At 43.8% G+C, this 20,514-nt stretch overlaps 1 protein-coding gene and 1 long non-coding RNA gene across 5 annotated transcripts in view; one reads left to right on the top strand and one right to left on the bottom strand.

Moving 5' to 3' along the window:
* The window catches only part of LETM1 (leucine zipper and EF-hand containing transmembrane protein 1), a 31,533-nt gene extending 11,681 nt beyond the window's left edge, over positions 1–19,852 (bottom strand). For 2 of the 4 annotated variants that reach the window (XM_081864281.1, XM_081864279.1), the window contains exons 1-10: positions 19,652–19,848; positions 16,043–16,100; positions 13,389–13,845; positions 10,796–10,939; positions 10,546–10,683; positions 8,241–8,444; positions 7,784–7,903; positions 6,214–6,345; positions 4,389–4,568; positions 2,866–3,018 (exon numbers count right to left, since the gene is read on the bottom strand). In XM_081864281.1, coding sequence (XP_081720407.1) covers positions 2,866–3,018; positions 4,389–4,568; positions 6,214–6,345; positions 7,784–7,903; positions 8,241–8,444; positions 10,546–10,683; positions 10,796–10,939; positions 13,389–13,845; positions 16,043–16,100; positions 19,652–19,730 — 1,665 coding nt within the window. In that variant the 5' untranslated portion in view covers positions 19,731–19,848. Of the gene's footprint in view, positions 1–2,865; positions 3,019–4,388; positions 4,569–6,213; positions 6,346–7,783; positions 7,904–8,240; positions 8,445–10,545; positions 10,684–10,795; positions 10,940–13,388; positions 13,846–16,042; positions 16,101–19,651 lie in introns of all 4 variants that reach the window. The other 2 variants (XM_081864280.1, XM_081864282.1) reach the window with 2 other exon arrangements.
* LOC309343217 lies at positions 190–2,726 on the top strand. Its single transcript, XR_014157195.1, has 2 exons — positions 190–1,873; positions 2,134–2,726. It is a non-coding gene; the product is annotated as an uncharacterized lncRNA (long non-coding RNA).
* Positions 19,853–20,514: the final 662 nt, after the last annotated feature.

The raw sequence follows: 20,514 nt of genomic DNA on the forward strand, positions 1-20,514 counted from the left end.
ATGCAACAGACACAGTGCAAGCTGTGAGATGTGCAATCATCTTGTCCAACCAAAACAGACAGAAGTGATGTGCTTAGGTGGCTGGCTCTGTTGAAAAAGCACCACCGTGACATAGTTTTTCCATGTCTATCAGACAACACCCACTTTACATGCCAGCATGGTTTATCTCCATGCTGAACAGGATTCAGAAAGGTATGTATGTCTAGATATTGTTTTATATGTGCGACATAAGTTGCATCTATCACCTGCATGAACCACTTGCCCTTTCAACGTGTACCTGCTCTCTTATCTGGACTGCAAAAGTTGTTCATGTAACGTATGATGTAGCTGTAAGTTAAGGAAGGTGGAAGCCATCGTTACAAAATCTTCTGGAGATACCTTGCAGGTTTTTCTTGGGTAACAGTTTCATATGTGGCTCATGCATAAAGTCCAACATACAAGTTTCCTTTACACTCCCAGAGGGTTTCAAAAGCAATTGCTATTGGTTGAGATGAAAACCAGAGAATGCAAAATCACTAGCCAAGTCCTCTCTGGGCAAAAGGGGAAGTCTGAAGATCTGTATATAGTTTCTGACTCCATGAAACAATCTTCTACAAGATTTTTTAATACTTGCAAGAGAGAAAAGGCAGCAATTGTGTTGTGCCTTTTTCTTGTCGGTACTTATTTTTCTCCGCACTGCCTAGAATAACTAAGCCTGCTTCTTGGGGGCTGAGAAAGAGGAGAAGATGGAAATTTGCTAGAAAAAGTAAAGGATAGTGCTTGTGGGGAAAGAGGCACATTAAGTTTTCCAGTAAGAAATTTCATCAAAATACTAAAGCCTAAAATAAGGGGGGGGGGGGGGAAGAATCCTAGAATTAGCACAAGCTTATAGAAGTTTCCAGGCCAAGTGACATCACAGAAGGATCACTTAGACCAGTGTTTCTCAAAGTTGGGTCTCCAGCTGCTGCTGGACTACAACTCACATCATCCCTGACCACTGGCCCTGCTCGCAAGGGATGATGGGAGTTGTAGTCTGACATCAGCTAGAGGCCCAACTTTGAGAAACACAGACTTGTGTCTAAGACAACTATTGGGCACATCAGAGTTTAGAATTTAACAGAAATGATATTGCTCATAAGCCATTTTACTACTTCTAGCAGGTGCTTTTAAAGTTCAAGTTTTCAATGTTCCAGAAATAAAAAAGCATTCCTAACCTTAACACATAGCCACCACAGCCATGCTTCAAACTTTGCAGCATGAAAATAACAAGAACTAATAAGTAGACATCAATGTTCTTACGACTACTTCTATGCAAGAGGTACACAATTACTAAATTATAAAGCTATGAAGTACACCAGTGGCGGCCAACTCTTTTTTGAAAATGTACCACAAGTTAATTGCAAACTAGTTGATGGGGTCACTTTTTATGCCATAACTAGGTTCACATGACCTTCAGAAGAACCACAATCTCCCACAGCCTCTGAGCCCAAGTTGGCTACCCATGAAGTACGCTATACAGAATGCTAAACTATACTATACAAGATTACTACACAACATGAGCAAATATATTTTATGCACTGTGATTAATTTATAAATATTAGAAAAAGCTAATCAATCTAGTTAAGAATATGATACAGAAACCTCCATGTCAAATCCTCCATATCTACTAACCCAGATAGTACATTTCAAAGAAGTGTGAATTCTTGCTATTGTTGAAACAGAGATAAGCCGGCAGGATTAACCCATAAAACCACAACTGTTGTTGTTTTTTAAGTGGGTGCTGAAGAATCTAAATGAAAAATACCAAATGAAGATCTCTTTCAAGTCAATATACTTTTCACTGGGGAATATTAAGACTAGTGGAAGGAATAGAGAGAATCTCCTAACCACTCAGGTTTGGAAGTACAGTGGTACCTCAGGTTACATACGCTTCAGGTTACATACGCTTCAGGTTACATACGCTTCAGGTTACAGACTCCGCTAACCCAGAAATAGTGCTTCAGGTTAAGAACTTTGCTTCAGGATGAGAACAGAAATCGGGCTCTGGCAGCACGGCGGCAGCAGGAGGCTCCATTAGCTAAAGTGGTGCTTCAGGTTAAGAACAGTTTCAGGTTAAGAACAGACCTCCGGAACAAATTAAGTACTTAACCCGAGGTACCACTGTAGCCTAACCAGCCTTATTTTAATTATTTTAACCAGTTCTTGAGCAAAGAGGCTTCCCAAAATCTATAGCTTAGAATGCGTGGGCCTTGTTGGACTCCCAATGAGCAGAAATGATGGGAGATAATAGTCCAGGAACACATGAAGGACTACAGGTTCCCATCCCTAACATAGACAGTAGAGAGCCTGTACCTATATTTTTTCTTAATGGACAATTTGGAGAAGTTTAAACTTGTTTCAAGTGCAGTGCAGCTTTGCAACCTCCACCAAAATGATCTTTCAAAGCAACCCAAAAATGCAAGAGATCTTGGGCACCATGAAACATACATGGAGCTCTGAATGGAAGCGATCTTAACTGAATATTGGTATATACAGCGTACACTTAGTGTGAATCTGCACCTTTCATAACTGGATTCATTAGCTAATTTAGACAGAATTAACAACCACCCCAGAGTCACTGTTCATTGCATAATTTACACAGGAGACCCAAAGCGTAGTCCTGATTTCTTGTCACCTGCATAGTAGCTAACTATGTCCCCAGATTTCAGCCACTTACAATGTTCTGCAAATGAAAAACACCTGTAATTTTTTTAAAAAAACCCAACAGCAGCTCTTCCACAAAATCTATTGATTTTCTTGGACGAGGATTAATCTTGCAACAGCCCAACATGGCAAGTATTGTGGTGCGTTGCAGTATATTCGCTCTCAGCCTTGCCCACTATTCACCTTGATGCCCTCCAATACGGGTGCTGTATCTTTCAAAGTCTCTGAATGCAGGGTCAAGTCCACCTTTGCCAGTTCTTGTTCGGTATCCACAGCTATCTTGCTCTCCTTTATATGGACAGCTGAAGTATCAAGATCTATTGCATCCACCTCCTTCTAAAACACAAAGTGACAACATCGTATGAAACCCGGAATTTAAAAACACATTTTGAACACGACCCCAAGTTCCACCTTTGAAGCTCTATGCATGGCATTTGACAGTTCCAACACATGTTCTTGATGGGGAGAGAAGGAATTACCGTATTTTTCGCCCCATAGGACGCACCGGCCCATAGGACGCACCAAGTTTTTTTTCGGGGGGGGGGGATAAAGGGGGGGGAATTTCCCCCCAGGCGCTCTACTCCCCGCCGCCCGCCTTCAGACCAGGTCCGGGGACAGCGGGAAGACGCGCTGCGCCTCCCAGCTGTCCCCGGAACTTGTGGGGCTGGCGGCGGGGAGAAGCACGCGTCTCCCCGCCATCAGCCTCCAAACCACATCGGGAGACAGCGGGGTGGTAGCGTTCCGCCTCCCCGCTGTCCCCCGACCTTGTGGGGCTGGCGCTGGGGCTCTCCTGAAGCCTGGAGAGCGAGAGGGGTCGGTGCGCACCGACCCCCTCCAGGCTTCAGCGAAAGCCTGCATTCGCCCCATAGGACGCGCACACATTTCCCCTTCATTTTTGGAGGGGGAAAAGTGCATCCTATAGGACGAAAAATACGGTATATCAGTTGTTGTCTCTGGCTGGTGAGTGGGACTAATTTCATTTCACCTTCATGTCTGCATTTTCAGGGTAGCTGAAAGGGCAGGAAAGAGGATGAATTTTTGATCCACTGGATAGTGGTACAGATTGATGCCCCTCCCAATGATATAATTTTTGCTGAGTGAGAGGGTAAAGAATTCTGCCAGCAGCTTTTGATTGGGGCCAGGATGCTTCTGTATGTGCAATGTAATGATCATTATTGGAAAGGCAATATGTAGGAAGAGACTCTACAGGCAGCAGCTCCTGTAACACTAAACTCCTTTCAATCTTTTTTTTTTTGGGGGGGGGGGTAGAAACCATACATTTTCCTCTTTCGCAAAGGATTATAGAAGGTCACAAGTTTGTGCAGAATTGTGATACTAAAAATCAGAGCCCTTATAGTGAACCATTTTTTTTACATTAAAAAACAGTTGGGAGTTCGGCATAAGAAGTGCTTAAAACTATCCTGTAACCAGTGCAAGCTTACTTTTACATATCAAACCCCTGATCTGTGTGATTAAGCTTCTAAAACAGTTGCAGGAAAAAAATGTATGCATCCAAGTGCCCCTTTGCATCGTGACCATCATATGTATTTTATATGTATTTATTACATATTTGGAAGTTGCCCATTTGGAAAAAGTGCAAAATCAACTTCACAGACAGTTAAGGGAGACTGGGAAAAAAGGCAATTTTAAATAAGGATGGAGTAAAGCGTTTGCAACCAATACTGGTGCCTTTTTAAAGAGCCTACCCTTTCAGCGACCTGAAGAGTCTCTTTGGCCTTCTCAGCAGCTTCTGACAGCCTTTCCAATTCTTTTTCTTGGTTTTCTTTCCTAATAGCTTCTTCCTCCTGAAGGGTTGCCTCCAGTCTGGCTTTGTTATCCACTTTTTCTCCTTCCACTTCTGCCGCTTTAACTTGAGCTTCTTTGGCCTAAAACAAAAATAAAAAACCAATCAACTTTCCAGATTTTACACTGTTCTATAGGAATTTTAACAGAAGAGTAAACTTAGTACTAGCAGTCTGGTCTAGCTGTTTACTTCTGCATTCTACAATGTAAGAAAGCTCCAACCAAACCTATGCTGCTCACTCACACAGGGTGCAAGAAGAGTAATACTTAAAAGTGCAAAATGGGCCAACCAGTGATTTGAACCAAGAATATCCCAGTCAGTTATTTAACACCCTTAGCACTACTCCACATCACACAGGAAAACTGATGCAGATAAATGACAATAGCAAACTTTTATTAAATATGTGATTTAGATCGGGCATAGGCAAACTCTGCCCTCCAGATGTTTTGGGACTACAACTCCCATCATCCCTGACCACTGGTCCTGTTAGCTAGGGATGATGGGAGTTGTAGTCCCAAAACATCTGGAGGGCAGAGTTTGCCTATGCCTGATTTAGATCATGGAATTTGCTGTTTTGCAACACCTACTCAAAATTCTTTTAAATTTCAGCAGGCAAGGCTCATGAGTTCATCATGAGTGATGAACCTGCATTTTAAAAATGATATTATCAAACAAGCCTGCCTTTGCTTTCATAGTATTATCATTAGTTTGTTTTGATTGTTTTAACTGTTCCAAGCTTCCCTGAGCAATGTAAACAAAAGATGGGCCAAAAGGTTTTTTCTTATTCTGTTTTTTAAAATAATGGTAAGGGATGAATTAGGTCCTGCATGCTATACAGTTGGTTTTGTAAATCACCATAAGCACAGTCTACAGCACAAAAGCAGTACATAGTTCCAACCTCAGCTAGGTGACTAAAAGTAGGTTTTACTCAGTGCTTTTTTTTCTAAAAAAATGTTTGGGGGTACAGTCATATCTTGGGTTACAGGCGCTTCAGGGTGCGCATTTTCGGGTTACGGACACACCAAAACCCGGAAGTACCAGAACGGGTTACTTCTGGGTTTCGGCGCTTGCGCATGCACAGAAGCACCAAATCGCAACCCATGCGTGCGCAGACGCAGCGCTGCAGGTTGCAAGCATGCCTCCCGCACGGATCCCGTTCACAACCTGAGCGTCCACTGTACTCTCGTTTTGACTCAAGAAAATCACCATTTTATAGTTCGAATTGGGAAAAATAAACACAGTAAATGTGTACAAAAGTACAAAGATTCACAAAATGTTTAGGGGTATGTGTACCGCTGCATCCCCCCCCCCCCAGAAAAAAGCACTGGTCTTATGCACTTGCTTGCACTCTGACCACTAGCTTGACTTATAAAAATTAACCCAGTGCAGCTTCTCTTCACCACAGAGATAAGGCGTGGAAAAAACTTCAGTTGCTAAATTTGTGCATTAAGGGAGGGCAACCGTAAATAAATTGCAATATCAACTAGATATCTATATTCAAATGGTAAAGCATGAATGAGAAATGAGACGGTGCAAATTTGCTGTGAATCAACAAGTAGCATTGTTCTGGATGAGAGATGAAAAGTCTTCAGAATGTGGAACATCCCCAGCACTAGAATTATACTACACTGAATATAATGGCGGTAGCAGAGAAAGCCCCCTAAGGAACAAAGATTTTAGATTCAATGGTGTTAGCAGAATGTAGTTGCAATTTAAATAAGACATACCACACTTTCAGGTAGTGTTTGCAGGGTTGTTTTAAGCTGGTCAGCTGGTGAAAGAGTATCTGGAAGGTACATAGCTCTGGATAAAATAAGCAGTGAAGTTGGGATTTCCTGGTTCAGATGCAAGTCTAACCACTGCAATTGAAAGATAAAGTATTAGAACAGTACATCTTTCTGCACCCCAAAACAGTTATGAACTGGGTAAATCAACCTTAATCCATTTATTTTTCAACTGCTAGTGAACTTCTGAATAAAAGTGCTGGTCATCAAGGATTTGGGGCAGGAGAATATCACGTTAAACAGATATCTGATAACAGATAGTCTTTCCTAGGTAAACAACTCTCAGTGTGGGACACTGATATGAGTTTGCGGCAAGTATATTTGCCTCATAGCAACATACCTGCTCAATGCAAAGATTGTGGACATCACAGGACTAGGAGGGTTGAAAAGGTACGACAGCAGGGTAGGAGAGCAGAAAAAATGACAACATAGTTCACATCTGGCAACCAATGGGTAGATGAGCCTAAAAAGCTTGGGACACTAATTTTCACGGCCCTCTTGTGGCTATGTGGCTCAGGCGTCAACTCTGGAAGTGCTGGAAGGCCTTTGCTCTAGGAAAGCTTAGTTTGGTCAGAATAGAGTATACATTTCTAGGTTTAATGCTAAATGCATTACTTCTGGTACAACCTCTCCTCCTCCTGGAGGCGAGGGATTGTGACCAGGAACTGATTCCCACGATGTGCAGGGGGAGTTCCGGCCCCTGCCTGCCATTGCCGCTGGCATGCCACACACCCCGGAATGGCACCCAATCGGGTGGCAGCTCGGGGGCGTGGCTTAGCCGCTCAAATGCGGCCGCGCCAGCTTTCCCCACCATTGCGCTGCCGGATTTCTTCAAATTACTCACCCACCACTCCCTTTAGTGCGTAGCTTCTCGCTTGACCTTGCTATGGACCTACGGTTGGTCGCCCTGGTTGCCTAGGGGGCCTGGTAGGAGTTTTTTTCCAAATTGGCAAATTGGCACCGGCCTCTTGGTTTTTTCGCCTACCTCGTAGCAATCGTCACAACTTTCTCAGTATTTGGCGGTTAGGCATTGGAATGTGTTGTTGGTGTGTGGAAGGGCAAGGTGTGGCCATCGCCTATCCCTTCACTTATGGGTATTCCGTTAAAGGAATCCGGCGGTCGTGGATCCTGTCCGATGCCCTGCGTGGCTGGAGGCCATGGCACGACCCCCAGTGACATCAGGGGAGAGCTTATAGTTGTATTTGCATCAACAGGCTCCCCCTACTGGTGGTTAACCCTAGACAGACTCACCCCTCTCTGAGTGGGTGGAGTCAAAATTTGCTGTTGGTCCAATGCCTAAGCCAATACCTCTCACATGCTGTAATCAATAAAGTTGTGGCCTTTTCTAGCCCATTAACCCTAATTTACTGTGTCCACGTGTCTTTATTATTCATGAGCGGGAGGCGGGTCCTCGAATCACAAATGAAGGACCAAGAGGCAATGCCAAAACACACACAGCACAAGCTGCTTTTGGGTGATCAGAAGCTCATGTCCCTTCTTTCTTCATCAGTACCTGCTTAAGCTGTTCCCTCAAACGGTCTTCTGTTACGCCAAGTGCTCTCATGCCTCTTGCACGACATGCTGCTTGTAGCTCTTTAACCGTCAGGCTATCCACATTTTCCTCAGCGATCAGCTAGACAGACACAAATATCAATAACTATACTAATCACTGTGAATAAATTATCTTTGTCACCTAATAATACAATCATTACAAGAAAGCAGGATATCATTACAGGATGGAATTCAGTTTAGTGGCAAACAAGGGCTGCCAAGTATGTTCTAATCTACTGTTCTATGTTTTGTGGTAAGACTATAGCTGCCCCATAGCAAGTCTAATTGTGAAAAAGACCCAACATTCCCAGATGAATGAAATTCTGCATTCCACAATGCAGTTGCTTAAAGTAATTTTAAAAGCCATTAGAAACAACAGAAGCAACTGGAAAATTTGTAGCAAAAGGGAATTCTCTTACTTTATCATCTGCTTTTATAGATCTCAACCTCATTATTAGCTGAAAACGAAGAAAATTATTTGTCCCGATTGACTGAAGTTCTAACAGTTTACAGAGAGCAACCAACTGAGGTCTTGTGAGATTATCAAGGGTTAGCTCATCTTCAAATAGTTTAGAGAATCGTAAAATTTCTTCATTGCTTGGTCTTTCACCAGTTTCACGGATCTGAAAGTAGAAAACACATTTTATAAGACTTAAAGCTACATTCCCTCAACTTTTATTTAAAAAATGTGCAGTTCTTTAAAAATATATGGGATAAGTCTCAGTCTCATGACTCCACACTTACGTAATTTGGAATCAAGTGAAAAACCCTGACGCCGTCAGTTTTCCTTTGAAGCAACGGCTATAGCACCTATATATAACTCTCTCTATCAGACAAGCAAGAAGAACTGCCACCATTCAAGTACGCATCCCAGCCAGGCACTTGAGGAAGATGCAGAGCAGGCCCAGAGAACACAGGTCTTAGGTTTCCCACCCTCATTGACCAATTCATGCCAAAGCAGAAGTTCACAGCTACAACATCCATGGTAGGTTGTTACCCGACCTCTGCTTAAAAGCCTCTACACAAAAGGAAAAGGGTTATTCGCTACTGCTGCTAGATTTTTGATACACCGAGAATAGGAGGTGCAATGCAGGTGGCAATCACTGACTACCCCAACTCAAGTCTGAACCTTCTGTAGCTGGACAAAGGCAAGCACACATTTGAGTGAGGCAGGCCATAAGCTTGCTTTCCATGCACTGCTCCGCATAGGAAGAAGGCTGTACTGAATGAAGCAGTGTTGTCATCTTAAATTGGTTGTTAACCAGACTGGACAAGCTGTATTTCAACAGTTTTGAAAATGGGGGCTTATGCATGAAAGAACACTATATGTGCTCTTTACATTTTAAAAAATCTGAAGCTATCTACTTTTAAAGTAACCTGTAGCAGTTCGAAGTATTTGGATCCCCTATCCTGCAATTCTCTTTTAAATGTCTACCACTTTCATTTGAAAGACATGCACAGCGGAAATGTGGTATGGCGTAGATCTCAGACTCTTCTTGCCGTGATAATCAGATGTGACCTGCCCAGTGGAACAGAGGCTCAAAGCTAGATTCCTGGCAACCGCAGCACTGCCACTTACCAGGAGGGAAAGGGGGAAAATAGCAGGGAGGTCAGTGCAGCTCCTTCACCATGCTGAGCTCCCAGCCTCCCCTTCTTTCAGTAAACAGCAGCACCCCTGGCTGCCAGGAAGCCAGTGTCATTAATCTTCCCCACAGAGTAAATCACTTCTGGTGACCAGAAACCACAACCAACTGCCTTGGAGGTCTGATAGCTGAATCCACTGGAAATGAAGAGGGATTCAGCATAGATAGCTCTAAGGAGGAAGGCAAAAGGCTGTCGAAGTCTGAAGCTAAAACTTTTGGATGAGAGCAAGTCAACCCACCAATCACCAAAAACTCCCATCGGAAAAATTTAAAGAAATAATTTGGTGCCATTCAACAGTGCATGGCTTCAAGCCTGACTACCATCTCTAATGGCATAAAATACGTTTGGCAAGGATACAAGAAAGTACAGTGGTACCTCGGGTTAAGTACTTAATTCGTTCTGGAGGTCCGTTCTTAACCTGAAGCACCACTTTAGCTAATGGGGCCTCCTGCTGCTGCCGCGCCGCCGGACCCCGATTTCTGTTCTTATCCTGAAGCAAAGTTCTTAACCTGAAGCACCACTTTAGCTAATGGGGCCTCCTGCTGCTGCCGCGCCGCCGGACCCCGATTTCTGTTCTTATCCTGAAGCAAAGTTCTTAACCTGAAGCAGTATTTCTGGGTTAGCGGAGTCTGTAACCTGAAGCATATGTAACCTGAGGTACCACTGTACCTTTTCAGTAGTCATGCCTAGGATTTGAAACTCTCTCCCAAGGAGGCATGTTTAGTGCCTTTCACCCGCATTAAACTCCCACCAGCAAATGGAGGCCTTCTTGTCTGGGCAAGTCTTTAGACCGCCAGAGTGACTTGTTTTTCTGCTTCTGATTTTTGATTGGCTGCTCTTCTTACACACCTGCACTTGCTTTCAATTAGTGTTTTTAATTGTGGTTGTATGTGGCTTTTTGACATTAACTTCTATACTGCATTACACACCTTGGTTGCTTAATGCAGAAAGGCAAAGTATGAGTGAAATCTAATGTTGTGGAAACCCCCTGGAGTAAATTTTGAAGCGGCTGCAGGGATAAAGAAGGTGGTGAAGTCCCATTTCACTAATACACCATCAGTAAAAAAAGGAATATTTTACCTTTTGAAAGAAGGTGGAAAAATCTTTAGTAACATTCCCTTTGGCTGCTTTATTTTTTAAGGCGATCTCTTCAATGGTATCTTGAAGAAATTTAGCCAGTTCAAGCTTCACTCTAAGCTCTTTCTTCAATCTCTCTTCCTAGGAAGTAAATAACAAATTGGGAAGAAAAGTGGAATACAACAGGAATTTAATCAATCAGAACATCTGTTTTGCCACAAAGTATTAAACTGCTGATTCATATTTTAGTTACCTTCTTAGACTTTGTCTCAAATGTTGAAGGGAGCATATTGGGGAACAGCTTTAAAGCTACGGGAAGCAGGAATTCCATGAAAGGAACAACAAGAAAGACTAGGAAAGGGACCAACCGAAAGAGATCAGCACATATCCGAAGGAACTGTAAGCAACAAATAAGTAAGGAGATTAGTAACCATAAAAACAAGTCAATATGACATAAACATCATACTATGGATGACATGCTATTTGTATTCTGCATCATATTCCAACAACTTTTGGTATATAGAAAAACCATCTTAACATCAGTTTGTTAGAAGATAATGAACTGAATTGCAAGGTAATATTTTTGCACTCCTTGCTTTAACACTGTTACATTCAAATCAGTTTTCATTTTAAACCAGACTCCTTTCTCCTTAATTTACAAATTGAAATGTTTGCTTTTTGCTTATGCTGTTAGGTCTCGTATATATATTTCAACTACAATAGTTGAAGCAGTGGTGTGGTAGTTATTACTGAGTACAACTATTTTATCTGTGGCTTTGAATAAGTAAAATGAAGAAATTTACAATTGTAAACATTAGAGAAAGGAAGCAACTAATAAACACATTGAACTTTTAAGCAGGGAGCTCTATATAGTAAATCTTTCAGTTTGACATTAGTTAACACTAGTTAATATTGGCCCTGGACCAGTCTGAGGGCAATAGTGCCTTCTCTGGCTGGCTGCCTCCTTCCTTCCTACTCTGGGCGCTAGCAGCAGAAGGAGCTGCAGCAGTTTCACCCCAGTGCCTCACAGGGCCGGGGGCCAATGCTCCTCGCTTCCATGTACTGGGGGCAGAGAGAGCTCTGGTGGTTTCAGATTCAATGCTCCTTTCTTTTCAACATCACGATATATCACTATATTGTGATGCGTACCTGGTGATACATCGCAAAATTGAAAAGCTGGTGTCGTCCAGCCCTAGTTATTTTATAGACTTATAAAAAAGCAAGCCCAGACATTCATTGTTACGTCCTTAACCTACGTTTAAAGTACCACTTAGCTCCTAGCTTTCATTTCTGTGTTTCTAACACTGTCTGAAACTATTCAATTGTTCAGAACATGAAAATAAAACTACAAAATTATAGATATTTAATCTAGTGAACAATTGTTGCAATCGACCCATTTTTGTTTTTCGATATGTAAAAATGTACAGCAATTTAAGCAGCAATCCTATACCCACTTACCTGGTAGGAAGTCCCATTGAACTGAACAGGGCTCACTTCTGAAAAGCATTATGTGGAGTAGCATAGCTAAAGAATATACAGATAACTTGCAGTTTACACTGATTTCACTTGTGTGGAAGCTTCCTCCCGTGACCGTCCCTGAGCCCAGTAAACAGCCCTCTGCCTTGCGGAGAGGCAGTTTGGGAGTTCCTGTCTTTATGTTATTTTGTGTTTACATGTGGACCCCTAGAACTGAACCCCCACGTAAGTTGTGAGTTACCTGTACACCACTGAGTGCAAGTAGCTTAAGGACACTGGTCACTCAATATTTTTCTACCATGGGGTAGAAAAATTGTGCACACTTTTCTGGGTAAGAATATGCAAGCGATGTTCTGCTCCATTTAAATGCATATGGAAGCTGCTTTGTACAGTACACAGAAAAACCAAACGCTTCAACAAATGTTCATGATGTTTTGTACAGCCATTTAAGGGGGGAAATGCATAAGCAGCCTCGGTCCAGTATACCTGAAGGAGCATCTCCACCCCCATCGTGCTGCCTGGACATGAGGTCCAGCACCGAGAGCCTTCTGGCGGTTGAAGTAGCTTCGGGTTGAGCATTTTCGGGTTGCACTCCGTGGCGACCCGGAAGTAACGGAACGCGTTACTTCCGGGTTTCACCACTCGCACATGCGCAGACGCTCAAAATGACGTCACACACATGCGCGGAAGCGGTGAATCGCGACCCATGCAGACACGGGTTGCGTTCACATCCAGAGGTACCACTGTATTTTAATATTTTGTTGGAAGCCACCCAGAGTGGCTGGGGAAACCCAGCCAGATGGGCAGGGTATAAATATTAATAAATATTATTATTATTATAATTATTAATTATTTCAACCAGTGATATTCAAGATGATGTGCATTTAGTGGTAAAAATATTTCAACAATATATCGCTAATGTCACTCTGTAGGGACGCGGGTGGCCTCAGTGCCTAGGACTTGCTGATCGCATGGCCAGCGGTTTGAATCCCCGCAGCGGGGTGAGTTCCCGTTGTTCGGTCCCAGCTCCTGCCCACCTAGCAGTTTGAAAGCACCCTTAAGTGCAAGTAGATAAATAGGTACCGCTTTATAGCGGGAAGGTAAACGGTGTTTCCGTGTGCTGTGCTGGTGCTGGCTCGCCAGAGCAGCTTCGTCACGCTGGCCACGTGACCCGGAAGTGTCTGCGGACAGCGCTGGCTCCCGGCCTCTAGAGTGAGATGAGCGCACAACCCTAGAGTCTGTCAAGACTGGCCCTTAAGGGCAGGGGTACCTTTACCTTTAATATCACTCTGTATAAGCAATAAAGCTGTTAACTCAGCTTTTAAGACATCTAAAATTGAACCACCGAAACAATACAATGGATTCAGTACCTGTCTCCGTTCTCGGCGGGATAAAGTGCTGCCATGAAGAATTCTCCAGAGCATCCTTGCAGCAATTTTTGTATCAATCCACAACAATCGAAAGCCATGATAGTAGTGCTTCAGTTCATCAACAATTTTCTGTCCTATAGATTTTTTAACTATGCTTTCTTCTACTGTTGGGCTATAAATTGGGCCCCCTTCTTCCAGTTTCTTATTTTTATCCTTGAGAGACTTAAGCGACTTTTCTACCACGGAGTCATCATAACGGAGTTGTGAAGAATGCCACTGTCGTACGGGAAGATAACATGGCCCCAAAACACCTCCATTAGCAGTCGGTGACCACAGGTCAAACGATCTCAAAGCTGTAAAGTGCCTTTGTCCTGATCCTTCAGTCCGATTGTAATCCCCTTTTGCAAAGCAAACATAAACAGGAGAGGCACTAGGGCAATATTTAAAATGAGCAGTCCTGTAAAAAAAGAAGTGAGTGTTTGTATTTACATGGCACATACTACTTCACAATTCTTTGCATTTACCTCTACCCTATGAGTATACAAGACTAAGATAGTGACATGAAGGACCGTCCAAAAAGATTTGTATGAGTGGAGATATAAACCCTACACTCTTTCCACTACACCTTAAAGGCCCTCTGACAAAATCTATTCTGCTAAAAGACTCGCACACCAGATCACAACTATCAAGTTCTTGTTTCATGCTTGACAAGTTTACAGCTTCATTTAGCAAAGTGTGTTATATTAGGATTTACTCCAAACCTACAGAAAAGTTTGAAGCAAGATGAAATGCCTTTTTCTTAGAATTCAGCAGCTAGAATTCACTCTCTTCGGACTACAGTGGTGCCTCGCAAGACGAAATTAATTCGTTCCGCGAGTCTCTTCGTCTTGCGGTTTTGTCATCTTGCGAAGCACGGCTATTAGCGGCTTAGCGGATTAGCTCTATTAGCAGCTTAGCGGCTATTAGCGGCTTAGAAAAAGGGGAAAAATGGGGGGAAACTCGCAAGACGTTTTCGTCTTGCGAAGCAAGCCCATAGGGAAATTCGTCTTGCGAAGCACCTCAAAAACGGAAAACTCTCTCGTCTAGCGAGTTTTTCATCTTGCAAGGCATTCATCTTGTGGGGCACCACTGTATTACTTACAGCTGGGAATGGAAACCTCTGCCCCATTCTTGGTCTACCAAGGGGCTCAATGGGGCCCATGAGGCCACTTTCCCCAAACTGTACCCGACCTGTAATCAGCTGGTATCACTGGTCTTGGCAACTTAAAAGGAAAGCACAGGGAAATTCCTACCCTATGAAGAGGGAGGTACTGGTGACCACACATTAATAGGCTTGTTTACAAAGGCCAGAAAGTTTGAGGACCAATTCAATATATCCAGTTCGGTTTAAGCACTTATTTTAAATACAGGCACACCCCCATTTCATGTGCATTCCACTCACATGCAACTGCATTTATGTATGCCGCCGCAAAATAACTGATTTGGACCAGGATATGCTGCCAAAAGGCCACAAAAAAGAGTAGAAGAAATGGAGACCAGGGGAAAACAGCTTGCATGGCCGCTTCAAGTGTCTTGCTACCCTCACTCACTCAGGATCTGAGAGTGCAGAGTCCCTCCGCCCTCCATTGCCCTCTCCTCTGCTGCCCCACAAGCAGGCAGCAACATTATGTCTTGGGGGTGGGGGAGAAACTAGATAAGAAACCATGTCCAGCAACTTCCAAGCATAGCTGTCAGCTTACAGATTTGAAAATAAGGGACGAGAAGCCTCGAAAATAAGGGATCAGCAGCCAAAATAAGGGATTTTCCGGGCACAGGTGTGTTCAACTTCTGAGCCCCTCTGAGCCAAAGACAGAAAGCCCAGCCAGCAGCCAAACGAAGCCTCAAGCTGTGGTTCCCACAGCGCAGCAACCCGGCAAAGGGGATGCAGCAAGGAAAACCACCGTCACCTCTCCACTGGGAAGCGCTGAGCAAAGGCGAGTCCCCACGCAACGCGGCCAATTTGATTGGCACAAGGCATGCAAGCTCCAACCCCCCAGTCGTTCTTAGACTCCTTATTGGGTGGCGTCTCCCTCCTCCCTGGCAGCAGGGAGGGAGGGAGGGAGAGGAGCTGCTTCCTTTGAAACCTAGGAAATTTAAGGGACATCATCAATAAGGGACAGCAGTAGGACACAGCGCTGGGATAAGGGACTTTCCCACCAAATAAGGGACGGTTGACAGCTATGCTTCCAACAGGGAGAACACCGAAAGGCCTCGCAGTGGTGCTGGGCCACAGGAGCCACCTACCCCCGATTCAACTTTCCAGTCACCAGAGGCAGGCAGGACGCACGAGTAGAACAGCACATTGCTGCCCAGGGAAGGTGGGTGGAATCTGCAGAGAGAGCCACTTCCCAGCCTCTCTCAACACCGCTCTCACCACTTTACGCGATTTCACGTATACAAGTGGAGTCTGGGAACATAACCCACGTGTAAGTAGGGGGACGCCTGTAATCATTTCTATTGTGGATGTCTGCATGATTAATTTGTTTCCTCATACGTTATGAGGAAAATAAACTAATCTCTAACATTTTGAACTATTGGGGAAACTCAGTTACTTTGGATTATTTATGATCAGCATCCCATTGAGGGAAAGTGATCTTCTGAATATGTTTACTTACGTATGATTTATTAGCCGCAAGGATGCGCAGCTAAAACAAGCACGGTTTTCCAAATGACCTAGAAGTAAAAAATAAAATAAAAAAAGAGTCTGTAAACTAGTAGATTGCAATACAATACACTGACGATTTGTAGCGGCCCCAACATCAAAATAGCTTTGTTCAGTACTACTATACCACTGCAAACAGAAACACTAATATGTTGCATGCTCAGGACAGGTTACAAGAAGCCTTCAGGAGACTGAGTGATGAGTAAAGAAAGCAGATTATTCAAATAAAACTATATCGTAAGTCTCAAAGCCCAACAATAACAGCAAATGATTCAGTTTGCTTTCATTTAATTTTTAACTTGTACACTCTCTTTCCTATAACCATTTTCAATAGAACTAAAAACAAGTTGTCAAAATTCAAGAATTCATTTCACATACAGGATTATAAACTAGAATCAACAAACAGAACAAAATCACCCCATCAATTGCAAAATGTTAAATAAGCTGCACTGTAGTGCCTCTCACTCTCCCAAACATTATACATTTTATGTTTCTAGAAGCTATACTTTATGTTGTTCAAATATTAATTGTAAAATTATATATGTGGATAATTATTTAAATACCTGTGGTTAGGCAACTGTATGTATTGTCTTTATATGTAGTTTTAACATATGAATGATACACACTTGTACTGAGATGTGCTCTGCTTTATTTGTATTTAAAAATGGATTTTTAATTATTATTTATTTTGCAATTGGTTTTTTAATGTCAGTCTACAGTTACACCTTGCAATACTTAAGGCATAGTCATTAGTGGATAACAGACCATTCTTAGAAGCACTTGAGGCTACTTAAGAAGCACATACAAGATAAGATTAGCAATGACATTCTAAGGGGATTTTAGAAAGAAAACAAGTGATTATCTTATTAAAGCTGAAAAAACACACAATAAAACTAATAAGAAAAATATGCAGACCACAACAAAATGTAATCAAACAAAGCCAGTGTATGGCATACAATTGTTAGTATAAGGAAAAGGCAGGAGACAGAAATGCTTCTAAATTAGATCTGGGGATTAGTCACACTAGGAATACTCTGCCATGTGCCATGTTTCACCTGAGATTTGGCACCTCACAGAAAGCCTACAGTAAACAGAAAGGCACGACGAGTGTCTGAAGTTTTCTAGTGTTTAAAAATAAATACGTTTGTAGCCTTCATTGTTGCAGATATCTTTAAAGTCTTCAAAAGGATATTGTGTTGAAGTGATAACATTTCTGTATCATGAATGACTAAATGCATAGCCTAGACACTTTTCCACCTAATTATCACCAGACACTAAGTCACATCACAAAGACTAGTTCTATAGGTCTCAGACATTAATTACACCACAAAGTATTTACATTCAGAAGTCTGTTCCCAGTAATCTTTGAGATATATTTTATACACCCATCAGTTTAATGGTCTCCAGATCAAAGTTCACTGAACACTTCACCTGAAGGAGTCAATGAATCATATTTTCAAAGGTTTCATAAAGAAGCTGCACTTAGAACAGTGAATAGAGGATTAACTAGTGCCATGCCAGTTCACCAGCTCCATCTTGAACCCTCCAGATGCAATCATTAGGCTGGGGTCCTCTATTCCGATGGCTTCATAATGAAATTAAGTCTTTTAAGCTTCTGAATAATGACTACAGCCCAAGGTGTGTACCTCCTTAAAGAGAACATGCCTCTTATGAGACTCACGACTTACCTAGACTAGCAGCTGCTAGCATGGGGATTGGGAATGAAACAGTGAAACTGCAATTGACTGGTGCTCAAATTCAGTGTGTCAATAACCTTCATAACCTTCATAAGCCTAGAAGCATTCCAAGGCTTTGCTTCATGCTATTATTTTACTTATTTGATCCCTACATGGCTATTTTTGGACATCACAGCAACCTGAATTGTACTAGAACACCAGACTCAATATTAACTCCAGCGTGCTTCTCACCTGCATAAAGGCACAACAGAAAGCAAACTATCCCACAAGCAAAGACCTGTATAATATGCACTATACCAATAACCTAAGCTGAAGATGGCAACACACTCCACCAGTCACATCAAGAGATATTAATATTGCAATATTGCACAATAATGCATTGCACCTAAAGTCATCTTAATGCGGAGTCAGGTCATAAACCTCTATTGCCCAGTTCCAGGTACCCTGGAGAGCCAGTGCTGGCAGAGTGATTAGTGGCAGACTAGGACCTGCAAGAAACCAGGGCTCAAATTTCCCCCCCCCCCCAGCCATGAAGCTCTCTAGGTAAACTTGGGGGTCAGTCTCAACCTAACTCTACCTCACAGGGTGGTGGTGAGGAAGGAAGGAGGTGAATTATTATTATTATTATTATTATTATTATTATTATTATTATTATTATTATATTTATACTCCGCCCATCTGGCTCGGTTTCCCCAACCACTCCGGGTGGCTTCCAACAGAGGACTAAAAACAGATTAAAACTTCAAACATTAAAAACTTCCCTAAACAGGGCTGCCTTCAGATGTCTTCTAAAAGTCAGATAGTTGTTTATTTCCTTGACATCTGATGGGAGAGCATTCCACAGGGCAGGTGCCACTACCGTGAAGGCCCTCTGCCTGGTTTCCTGTAACCTCACTTCTTGCAGTTGAGGGAACCGCCAGAAGGCCCTTGGATCTAGACCTCAGTGTCCGGGTAGAACAATGGAGGTGGAGACGCTCCTTCAGGTATACAGAGCTGAGGCCGTTTAGGGATTTAAAAGTCAGCACCAACACTTTGAATTGTGCTGGGAAACATACTGGGAGCCAATGCAGGTCTTTAAGGACCGGTGTAATATGGTCTCGGCAGCCACTCCCAGTTACCAGTCTGGCTGCCGCATTCTGGATTAGTTGTAGTTTCCAGGTCACCTTCAAAGGGAGCCCCACATAGAGTGCATTGCAGTAGTCTAGGCGGGAGATAACTAGAGCGTGCACCACTCTTGTGAGACAGTCTGCGGGCAGAACCACCCAATTCCACCTCCAGCTCTTTGGAGAAAAGGGTGGGATATAAAGGCAGTGCAAGGCAATCAGCCACCCTCTGACAGCAGCTCTCTGGAGACTCAGGCACAAGAGACCAGAGTTCAAATCACGCTCAGGGATGAAAGCTCGCTGGGGTGACCTTGGCAGCCTGTCACTGCCTGTCAACTCAACTCTACCTCACAGGGTTGTTCTTGTAGCCAGGATTAAATGAGTAAGAGGGAGAAAGCTCCTCGGAGAAAACGGTGGGATATAAATCCAAGACGTAAGTAAGTAAACAAACGCGCTGTGACAGCAGCCTTTCCAAACTATGGGTCCCTGGTGGTTGTTGGACTACGACTCCCATGATTCCTAGCTACCAAGGCCGGCGGTGGGGGACGATGGGAGTTGTAGTTCCTCAACATCCGGAACGGTTACCGGCGCCGGAGGCTCAGGGCCTTCTCGAAGCCACGCTGAGGGGGTTCCAAGGCTGACTTGTTGCAGCCGCTCCCCCTCACGGAGCCCCCCCATACCCCAGGCCCGCCCCGCCGGCGCCAGACCCGGCTGTCCCCACGGCTTTCCTTCTCCCGCTCCCCGGTCCGACGCCGCCCTCACCGGCCTCGGGCTCCCAGCGCAGGCGCCTAGGGACGGAGCAGGCACCCCGGCCGCAGCGCGCCAGCAGCACGAACGCCATCTCTCCACCCGCAGGACGAGGCTGCCGGTCCGGCCTAGAGAGCCGCGTCCGCTCGCTCGCCTCGCCGGGCCACTTTTCTCCTCAGGAGCCGCCCGCGCGGGGTGGAGAGCGGGGCCAGGTGCATGCTGGGAGAGGGAGTCTTCCGAGGGAGGGGAGAAGCGGCGCACGCCGGGAAGCCGAGCCCGGCGGCTCGAAGCGATTCCCGCGGAATCCCGTTGGACGGCCGAGTGGCCAATCGGAGTCGCCGGCTCCTGATACGCTGAACCCGAGGCCGCGCCTGGAGCCTCCGGGGCGGCTCCGGGCGCCATTTTTGTTTTTTTACCTCATCCCTTGAGGGGAAGCGGCGGCTTCCTCACGGGGAGCGGGAAAATTTATAGAGGAGGCTGCAATGGGATGCCTGTCCCCGCCTAAACTTAAGGGCGGCAGGAAACTCCTGGGGGGATGTCATTGCTTTGCTTGTTACTGCGTTAGGTTAGGATTACTGTATTATTATTATTATTATTATTATTATTATTACATTTGTAGCCTCCTTTTTCTCAGTGTAGCTCATGTGTTTCTTTTTTCCAATTTTTTTAAATTGGTTTTCACAACATTATAAACAAACACATAGGACAAACAAACATAAATCACAGCCTTATTGAAAATTACACTTATTAACATTGTTAAGTGACTTCCTCGCTTCCCCTTGGTTGAATTTCATTGCATGTCCTTTTAACGGTTTTCCAAATCACAGTTCTTATAAAATTTAACTTAAACATTAACATCCTTAGATCTTCACATTGTG

The sequence above is a fragment of the Podarcis erhardii genome (assembly GCF_964252035.2).
Source record: "Podarcis erhardii genome assembly, chromosome: 5".
Classification (NCBI taxonomy): domain Eukaryota; kingdom Metazoa; phylum Chordata; class Lepidosauria; order Squamata; family Lacertidae; genus Podarcis; species Podarcis erhardii.